Source organism: Neophocaena asiaeorientalis, unplaced genomic scaffold, assembly GCF_003031525.2.
Source record: "Neophocaena asiaeorientalis asiaeorientalis breed wild unplaced genomic scaffold, Neophocaena_asiaeorientalis_V1.1 scaffold62, whole genome shotgun sequence".
Lineage (NCBI taxonomy): Eukaryota > Metazoa > Chordata > Mammalia > Artiodactyla > Phocoenidae > Neophocaena > Neophocaena asiaeorientalis.
This window is the reverse complement of record NW_020175191.1, coordinates 39823-50305: the sequence shown is the minus strand read 5'-3', so window position 1 is coordinate 50305 and position 10483 is coordinate 39823. Positions and strand designations below refer to the sequence as shown.

Genomic DNA, 10483 nt, shown 5'->3' with positions numbered 1-10483 from the left:
ACTACTGGCCATATACCCTGAGAAAACCATCATTCAAAAAGAGTCATGTACCACAATGTTCATTGCAGCTCTATTTGCAATAGTCAGGACATGGAAGCAACCTAAGTGTCCATAGACAGATGAATGAATAAAGAAGATGTGGCACATATATACAATGGAATATTACTCAGCCATAAGAAGAAACGAAATTGAGTTATTTGTAGTGAGGTGGACGGACCCAGAGTCTGTCATACAGAGTGAAGCAACTCAGAAAGAGAAAAACAAATACCGTATGCTAACACATATATACGGAATCTAAAAAAAATTTTTAAACAATGGTTCTGAAGACCTAGGGGCAGGACAGGAATAAAGACACAGATGTAGAGCATGGACTTGAGGACACGGGGAGGGAGAAGGATAAGCTGGGACGAAGTGAGAGAGTGGCATGGACTTATATAAACTACCAAATGTAAAATAGCTAGCTAGTGGGAAGCAGCCGCATAGCACAGGGAGATCAGCTCAGTGCTTTGTGACCACCTAGACGGGTGAGATAGGGAGAGTGGGAGGGAAACACAAGAGGGAGGAGATATGGGGATATATGTATATGTATAGCTGATTCACTTTGTTATACAGCAGAAACTAACACACCATTGTAAAGCAATTACACTCCAATAAAGATGTTTAAAAAAAAAAAGTGCTGTCTCTCGCCTCAGCCACAAAACAACCCCAATCCTTCCCCTGTGGCCATGTATTGAATTTGCATAAAGAAGCCACTAGCCCACCGGTTCTGCAAATAGCAATCCAGTCTGGGCTGGCCTTGTACACTGGATGTACAAGTGGGCTTGTACATCCCACTACACAAGGCAAGATAGTAGACAGCAATATTCCACAACAGATGAAGACATCCATAGACGTCTTGAAAGATTTACACTTACTTATCTGGAAAACTATTTCCCCTGAGAATCCTACAGGTTTGCTCTGGCTCCACGATTCAGCATCCACAACCGTGTTTCTTCCCACACCAAGCAAAGACTTGTTGAATCTGTGGTCAATTATTTAATTACTCATTTCATCTTCCAGCAAGGCTAGTCACGCACCAGTTTTCATGATAAAGAGACAAAAAAACAAGACTTTGTAAATGCAAGGCTGTGCTATGAAAACTGGGAAGCTTCATGAAAACAGGGAAGAGCAATTAATCTGATATTTCCCGTATTGTGTGGCCACAGGACGATGTTTACATCTCCTCTTGCAGCTGTTCATAAGGTACTGGCCCTGAACTGGAAAGCTGATGTGGCTTCTAGCTTCAATGTTGTTAGAATTGTTTTGATGTCAGCTCAGAGTTTCAGCTGAAACTGAGAGAGTCCTACCCAAGGATGCACGCCACAGCCAGCCTGGGGAGAAAGGCATTCCTGGTGCTCTGCTGACCTTGTGTGGCTGGCTGCACTGCGGGTGATGATAGGGGCTCATTTATCAACACTCTCTTCCTCTGTCTTCCCCTCCATATCCAGCTGTCAGCAGTAGCTGCTCCATCTCAGAGTGAACATGCTCTCTCGAACACATCTCCTGGCTTTACCTTTCTAGTTTCTCTGCCACTATACGTACTCTGGGACAGCTTGGTGTGGAGACAAGATGCAAGGAATTTGAAGTGAGAGGACTTGATTTAAATTTTGTTCTGCCACTTACTAGCTGGGAGACATTGGGTAAAGTATGTCATCTCTTTGCACTTTAATTTCCTTACCTTGATATTCAAAAATATTACTTAATATTTTTTAAGACAGATTCGTGGAGGAAGCTTCCTTCCCTGTGGACTGAGCTCCACTGGGGGGACACTCCTCAGTGACACCCCAGCGGAGATGGAGTGGTCTGTCTGGTGAGTGAGTCTGGAGGTAGGAACCAGGTGTGCCTACTCTGCCCTTCCTCTTCATTTTTTCTTTTTAGAATTTTATTTCATTTTTTTATACAGCAGGTTCTTACTAGTTACCTATTTTATACATATTAGTGTATATAGGTTAATCCCAATCTCCCAGTTCATCCCACCACCACCCCCTGCCCCCGCGCTTTCCCCCCTTGGTGTCCGTGCGTTTGTTCTCTATATCTGGGTCTCTACTTCTGCCTTGCAAACCGCTTCCTCTGTACCATTTTTCTAGATTCCACACATATGCGTTAATGTACCATATTTGTTTTTCTCTGACTTACTTCACTCTGTATGACAGTCTCTAGGTCCATCCATGTCTCTGCAAATGACCCAATTTCACTCCTTTTTATGGCTGAGTAATACTGCATTGTGTATATATGTACCACATCTTCTTTAATCCATTCGTTTGTTGACAGGCATTTAGGTTGCTCCCATGACCTGGATATTGTAAATAGTGCTGCAATGAACATTGGTGTGCATGTGGCTTTTTGAATTATGCTTTTCTCTGGATATATGCCCTGTTGTGGGATTGCTGGGTCATATGGTAATTCTATTTTTAGTATTTTAAGGAACCTCCATACAGTTCTCCATAGTCGCTGTATCAGTTTACACTCCCACCAACAATGCAAGAGGGTTCCCTTTTCTCCACACCCTCTCCAGTATTTGTTGTTTGTAGATTTTCTGATGATGGCCATTCTAACTGGTGTGAGGTGATACCCCATTATAATTTTGATTTGCATTTCTCTAATAATTAGTGATGCTGTGCAGCTTTTCATGTTCCTCTTGGCCATCTGTATGTCTTCTTTGGAGAAATGTCTATTTAGATCTTCTGCCCATTTTTTGATTGGGTTGTTTGGTTTTTTAATATTGAGCTGCACAAGCTGTTCATATATTTTGGAGATTAATCATTTGCCCGTTGATTTGTTTGCAAACATTCTCTCCCATTCTGAGGGTCGTCTTTTCATCTTGTTTAGAGTTTCCTTTGCTGTGCAAAGCTTTTAAGTTTCATTAGATCCCATTTGTTTAGTTTAGTTTTTATTTCCATTACTCTAGGAGGTGGGTCAAAAAAGATCCTGCTGTGATTCATGTCAAAGAGGGTTCTTCCTATGTTTTCCTTTAGGAGTTTTATAGTGCCTGGCCTTGTGTTTAGGTCTTTAATCCATTTTGAGTTTATTTTTGTATATGGTGTTAGGGAGTGTTCTAATTTCATTCTTTTACATGTGACGGTCCAGTTTTCCTTGCACCACTTATTGAAGAGACTGTCTTTTCTCCATTGTATAGCCTTGTCTCCTTTTTCATAGATTAATTGACAGTAAGTATGTGGGTTTATTTCTGGGATCTCTATGCTGTTCCATTGATCTATCTTTCTGTTTTTGTGCCAGTACCATGTTGTCTTGATTACTGTAGCTTTGTAGTATAGTCTGAAGTCAGGGAGTCTGATTCCTCCAGCTCCGTTTTTTTCCCTCAAGATCGATTTGGCTATTTGGGGTCTTCTGTGAATCCATACAAATGTTAAGATTTTAAAATTCTAGTTCTGTAAAATATGACATAGGTAATTTGATAGGGACAGCATTGAATCTGTAGATTGCTTTGGGTAGTATAGTCATTTTCACAATATTGATTCTTTCAATCCAAGAACATGGTATATCTCTCCATCTGTTTGTGTCATCTTTGATTTCTTTCATCAGTGTCTTATAGTTTTCTGAGTACAGGTTTCTTACCTCCTTAGGTAGCTTTATTCCTAGGTATTTTATTATTTTTGTTGCAATGGTGAATGGGATTGTTTCCTTAATTTCTGTTTCTGATCTTTCGCTGTTAATGTATAGGAATGCAAGAGATTTCTGTGCATTAATTTTATATCCTGCAACTTTACCAAATTCATTGATTTGCTTTAGTAGTTTTCTGTTGGCATCTTTAGGATTATCTGTATATAGTATCATGTCATCTGCAAACAGTGACAGTTTTACTTCTTCTTTCCAATTTGTATTCCTTTTATTTCTTTTTCTTCTCTGATTGCCATGGCTCGGACTTCCAAAACTATGTTGAATAATAGTAGTGAGAGTGGACATCCTTGTCTTGTTCCTGATCTTAGAGGGAATGCTTTCAGTTTTTCACCATTGAGAATGATGTTTGCTGTGGATTTGTTGTATATGGCCTTTATTATGTTGAGGTAGGTTTCCTCTCTGCCCACTTTCTGGAGAGTTTTTTTTATCAAAATTGGTGTTGAATTTTGTCAAAACTTTTTTTGCATCTATTGAGATGATCATATGGATTTTATTCTTCAGTTTGTTAATATGGTGTATCATATTGATTGATTTGGATATATTGAAGAATCCTTGTATTCCTGCAATAAATCCCACTTGATCATGGAGTATGATCCTTTAATGTGTTGTTTGATTCTGTTTGCTAGTATTTTGTTGAGGATTTTTCTCTCGATATTCATCAGTGATATTGGTCTGTAATGTTCTTTTTTGTAGTATCTTTGCCTGGTTTTGGTATTAGGGTGATAGTGGCCTTGTAGAATGAGTTTGGGAGTGTTCCTTCCTCTGCAATTTTTTGGAAGAGTTTGAGAAGAATGGGTGTTAGCTCTTCTCTAAATGTTTGATAGAATTCACCTGTGAAGCTATCTGGTCCTGGACTTCTGTTTGTTGGAAGATTTTTAATCACAGTTTCAATTTCATTACTTGTGATTGGTTTGTTCATGTTTTCTATTTCTTCCTGGCTCAGTCTTGGAATTTGTCCATTTCTTCCAGGTTGTCCATTTATTGGCATAGAGTTGCTTGTAGTAGTCTCTTATGATGCTTTGTATTTCTGCAGTGTCCATTGTAACTTCTCCTTTTTCATTTCTAACTCTATTGATTTGAGTCCTCTCCCTCTTTTTCTTGATGAGTCTGGCTAACGGTTTATCAATTTTGTTTATCTTCTCAAAGAACCAGTTTTAGTTTTACTGATCTTTGCTATTGTTTTCTCTTTTTTAAAATTAATTAATTAATTAATTTATTTTTGGCTGCCTTGGGTCCTCGTTGTGTGCGGGCTTTTCTCTAGCTGTGGTGAGCGAGGGCTACTCTTGGTTGTGGTGCGGGGGCTTCTCATTGCAGTGGCTTCTCTTGCTGTGGTGCACGTACAAAGTGAATCAGCTATACATATACATATCCTCATATCTCCTCTCTCTTGCATCTCCCTCCCACCCTCCCTATCCCACCCCTCTATGTGGTCACAAACCACCGAGCTGATCTCCCTGTGCTATGCGGCTGCTTCCCACTAGCTATCTATTTTACTTTTGGTAGTGTATATATGTCCATGCCACTCTCTCACTTTGTCACAGCTTACCCTTTGCCCTCCCCATTACCTCTCTTGTAGGTTTGTGTCTTTATTCCCGTCTTACTCCTAGATTCTTCATGACTTTTTTTTTTCTTTGATTCCATATATATGTGTTAGCATACGGTATTTGTTTTTCTCTTCTTGACTTACTTGGCTCTGTATGACAGACTCTAGGTCCATCCACCTCACTACAAATAACTCAGTTTTGTTTCTTTTTATGGCTGAGTAATATTACATTGTATATATGTACCACATCTTCTTTATCCATTCATCCAATAATGGACACTTCGGTTGCTTCCATGTCCTGGCTATTGTAAATAGAGCTGCAATGAACATTTTGGTACATGACTCTTTTTTTTTTTTTTTTTGTGGTACGCGGGCCTCTCACTGTTGTGGCCTCTCCCGTTGCAGAGCACAGGCTCCGGACGCACAGGCTCAGAGGTCATGGCTCACAGGCCCAGCCACTCCGCGGCATGTGGGATCTTCCCGGACCGAGGCACGCACCTGTGTCCCCTGCATTGGCAGGTGGACTCTCAACCACTGAGCCACCAGGGAAGCCCCTACATGACTCTTTTTGAACGATGTTTTTTTAAGGTATATGGCCAGTAGTGGGATTGCTGGGTTGTATGGTAGTTCTATTTTTAGTTTTTTAAGGAACCTCCATACTGTTCTCCATAGTGGCTGTATCAATTTACATTCCCACCAGCAGTGCAAGAGTGTTCCCTTTTCTCCACACCCTCTCCAGCATTTATTGTTTCTAGATTTTTTGATGATGGCCATTCTGACTGGTGTGAGATGATATCTCATTGTAGTTTTGATTTGCATTTCTCTTATGATTAATGATGTTGAGCATTCTTTCATGTGTTTGTTGGCAATCTGTATATCTTCTTTGGAGAGATGTCTATTTAGGTCTTCTGCCCATTTTTGGATTGGGTTGCTTGCTTTTTTGTTATTGAGCTGCATGAGATGCTTGTAAAATTTGGAGATTAATCCTTTGTAAGTTGCTTCACTTGCAAATATTTTCTCCCATTCTGAGGGTTTCTTTTGGTCTTGTGTATTGTTTGCTTTGCTGTGCAAAAGCTTTTAAGTTTCATTAGGTCCCATTTGTTTATTTTTGTTTTTATTTCCATTTCTGTAGGAGGTGAGTCAAAAAGGATCTTGCTGTGATTTATGTCATAGAGTGTTCTGCCCATGTTTTCCTCTAAGAGTTTGATAGTGTCTGGCCTTACATTTAGGTCTTTAGTCCATTTTGAGTTTATTTTTGTGTATGGTGTTAGGGAGTGTTCTAATTTCATACTTTTACATGTACTGTCCAGTTTTCCCAGCACCACTTATTGAAGAGGCTGTCTTTTCTCCATTGCATTGCTTTTACTGTCTGCCCTCTGGTGGATGAGGCTATCTAAGAGGCTTGTGCAGGCTTCCTGATGGGAGGGACTGTTGGTGGGTAGAGCTGGGTGTTGCTCTGGTGGGCAGAGCTCAGTAAAACTTTAGTCTGCTGATGGGTCGGTCTGAGTTCTCTCCCTGTTGGTTGTTTGGCCTGAGGCGACCCAGCACTGGAGGCCACAGGCTCTTTGGTGGCGATAATGACGGACTCTGGGAGGGCTCACATCTAGGAGCACTTCCCAGAACATTTGCCGCCAGTGTCCTTGTCCCCACCCTGAGCCACAGCCACCCCTTGCCTCTGCAGGAGACCCTCAAACCAGCAAGTCTCCTATGGAGTCACTCCTATGGAGTCACTGCCCCTTCCCCTGTGTCCCGATGAGCACACTACTTTGTGTGTGCCCTCCAAGTGTGGAGTCTCTGTTTCCCCCAGTCCTGTCAGAGTCCTGCAGTCAAATCCTTCCAGCCTTCAAAGCCCGATTCTCTGGGAATTCCTCCTGCCATTGCTGGAACCCCAGGTTGGGAAGCCTGACGTGGGGCTCAGAACCCTCACTCCAGTGGGTGGACTCCTGTGGTATAAGTGTTCTCCAGTTTGTGAGTCACCCACTGAGCGGTTATGGGATTTGATTTTATTGTGATTGCGCCCCTCCCACCATCTCACTGTGGCTTCTCCTTTGTCTTTGGATGTGGGGTATCTTTTCCGGTGAGTTCCAGTGTCTTCCTGCCTATGATTGTCCAGCAGTTAGTTGTGATTCAGGTGCTCTTGCAAGAGGGAGTGAGCACACGTCCTTCTACTCTGCCATCTTGAACCAATCTCCTTCCTCTTCATTTTAAAATCTCTTTTGTGCAGCTTTCAAAGAGCACATGGTCTCTTCTTCAACTTCTGTGGGCAGGTGAGCCTCTGTTTGGGTTGCCGGGAGGGGCGGGGGCTCGCCATGGTGCATGGAGTTCAGGGTTCTGAAGCCCACTTCTCTGCAGCTATGGTTTATGCTTATATTCTCCTATGTTTGTAATAAAGATACTACTTTGTTCTCCATCTCCTGAGTCCTCTTATTGCTCAGTTGGTCTAGAATTCAGGTGGGAAATGTGAACACTAGGTATCAAGCTCCCTGAAAATCCTCAACAAGGTAAATGAAGAACTTCAAAAGTTACAAAAATGTTTTTAAGGGAAAGCATACCTCCTCCCATCCCTGCCCCTCAGTCCCTCAGTTATCACGTTCCTCTCCCCTGGGGCAATTACTAAGATCAGTTAGTGGTGTTTTCTTTTAGAGACAGACTAAATAAATACAAATACAGGTGCAAACTCAGTAATAGTGTGTAACAGTGTGAACTCAGGCAAGTTGTTTGACCTCTCTGTGCCTCCATTTTTGTATCTAAAATGAGAATAATAATAACTGTAACCTCCTAGTGTTTTGTGGGGATTCCATGACCACATGCCAAGCGCTCAGAATAGTGATTGGAGTATAACAAGACTCGCTAAGTTTTAATCAGTTTGATGAATGCTGCAATTCAAATTACACAGGTGACTTCCCACATGTTTAAGTAGGATACATTCTTAGAAATAGAATTGGAAATGTTGTTAGCTGTTGCCAAAATGCCTTTCATAGTAGTTGTGTCAACTCACTCTCCCACCAGTATTATATGTGTATCTTAGTTCCCCACAATCTTGCCCAAACGTTTTGTTAGCAAACTTTTTGAATTTTGCTAATCTTATTGATGAAAAATATCTAATTGTAGTTCTAATTATGATTTCTCTTAATACGAGTAAAGTTGAGTTTGTCTTCATATGTTTAAAGGCATTTATATTTCCTTTTCTGTGACTGGCCCAACATTATCCATTGTCCTTTTTCTTTTCTCTCGAGTTGTTGATTTTTCTCCCCTGTTGATTTATAGGAACTCTTAATAGATTAAGAAAATCAGCCCTTTGTCTACAAGATGCTCTGCAAGTATTTTCCCAACATGTCATTTGTCTTTTGAATATTACTTTGTAAGTCAAGCTAATTAGTCTTGTCTGGTTTATTGAACAGGTGTCCTGCATTCAAAGTCATGCTCCACTCTGTTGTTTTAAAAGTCCTCCCATATTTTCTTCCAGTACTTTTACGATTTTTAAAAATTTTTTGACACATCTGGAATTTTGATACAAGGAGTAAGATATAGATCTGATCTTATTCTCATCTACATGGTTACTTAATTGTCTCAACACCATTTATGAATAAACTAATTTCCCCCAAATGATTTGATGTGCCATCTTCATCATACTCTAAACTTCCTCATGTGTTTTTGGTCTATTTCTGGTCTTGCTATTTTATCCCTTTATTTATTTATTCATGAACCATTAACATGTTTTAATTAGACATTCTTAAGGAAACAGTACTTTTAGTTAGCTGTTAAGGCCAGGCTTCTCATATTTTATTTGCTTATTTTTATGAATTTTCCTGGATTTGCTTTCTTGTTTATTGTTCACATAGGAGAGTTAGAATAATTTTACCTAGTAAAAAATAATCTTATTCATATTTTTACTAGGATCTTCTATGGGGTTATTCATTGGGATTTGGCAGAGGTGGTTAACATTTAGATTAATTTTTATTTCCCATAGAGTGTTAGGCATATATCATATGCTATAGAAAGGAGATGGACATCCACATTTGAATAGTGCTTTAGCCAATAGGGACCTTGTATTTGCGTAGAGCTCTGGGATGTAGAGAGTACTTACATATATGATATCTTATTTATTCTTACATTAAGAGATAAGTGTTATTAGTTCTGTTTTCAAGATGAGGAAATAGAAGCTTCAAAAGTTTAACATACTTGCCGCAATGAATGGAGGCAGCTAGTTAGTGATAGAGTTTGAGACCTGTGTCCCAATCGATCCTGAGTTAGTTCCAGAGTACCATCACCTCCTTAGGCTTTTCTGGCTGTGGATGAGCTCTGCACCTCTGGAGGTCATGGGGAAAGACACACCAATGATGGAGAGGGAGCCAGCATTGCAGAGAGTTTGCTTTTATTTGTAATCCTCTCTAGATTGTTCATTTGGTTGACTTGTCCCAAGTTGATCAATGATGCTGAGGGAATACTCTTTGTGCCCTGAGCTCTGTACCACACATTTGGAAGGGGACAAGGAAGGCAGTCTCAGCCCTCAAGGGGCTAACTCGCTGTCCATCCAAGTGGGAGGGCCAGCGATCTTTTCTCAGGCCAGGAAAAAGACTGACCCTTGGTCTTCAAAACTGTTGGCTAGCATTGCCCAATCACACCCAGACAACTCCGACTGTGGTTTCACCCAGGTTGTAGTCCAAAATTTGTTAAAAGGGAAAGTGATGTATGAAGACAATGGAGCTGAGATGAGAGGAATGGGACTCACACCTCACTGGAAAGGCAAGGTGAGTTTGTAACTTTAGTTTGAGCGTAGACAACGGAGTCCGAGTCTGCAGAATGGTTCACGGTCAGGTGATTGCTCTTTTCTTTCGAGATTTTGAAAGTCATGTTGGCATAGGTAAGTGCTTCCTCTGGGGGTGAAAACTACACAGGAAGAAGGAGGAGGAATGAGTGAGTTCAATTTGGAGAAAGGTGTCTCTTAGAAGCAAGTGACATTTAGAAACAAAGAGATCAGAAGAGCCTTTCAAAGAATCACTTGCCCAGTGTCCAGAGAAATAACACTACTCTAGTTGATAGAAGGAAATTCCCCTGGCAGCAGGCCTCCATATCCAGGAAACAGCGTGGTCGTCTTACCTTGGCTGGAGGAACTGAGAGGGGGATCCAGGGCCCGGGGACTGGAGTGACCTGCCACAAGTGCCAGGAAGAAGAGGGACAAGTCTCACCAATGGGGCCTGGAGGAATTGGAAGCTGCTTTCTTCAATTTTGGGGGAAGGGATGGGGTGGGGGGGAGGTGTT

At 41.1% G+C, this 10483-nt stretch overlaps 1 protein-coding gene and 1 long non-coding RNA gene across 2 annotated transcripts in view; one reads left to right on the top strand and one right to left on the bottom strand.

Moving 5' to 3' along the window:
- The first annotated feature begins 1598 nt into the window (after positions 1-1598).
- LOC112413010 (uncharacterized) lies at positions 1599-5668 on the top strand. The gene is made up of 3 exons (XR_003005879.1): positions 1599-1624; positions 1758-1849; positions 5634-5668. It is a non-coding gene; the product is annotated as an uncharacterized LOC112413010 (long non-coding RNA).
- Positions 5669-9949: 4281 nt separating this feature from the next.
- The window catches only part of CUNH1orf162 (chromosome unknown C1orf162 homolog), a 4537-nt gene continuing 4003 nt past the window's right edge, over positions 9950-10483 (bottom strand). Inside the window, 3 exon segments of the mRNA XM_024764797.1 lie at positions 9950-10111; positions 10322-10339; positions 10341-10372. Of these exon segments, the coding sequence (XP_024620565.1) occupies positions 9950-10111; positions 10322-10339; positions 10341-10372 (212 nt within the window).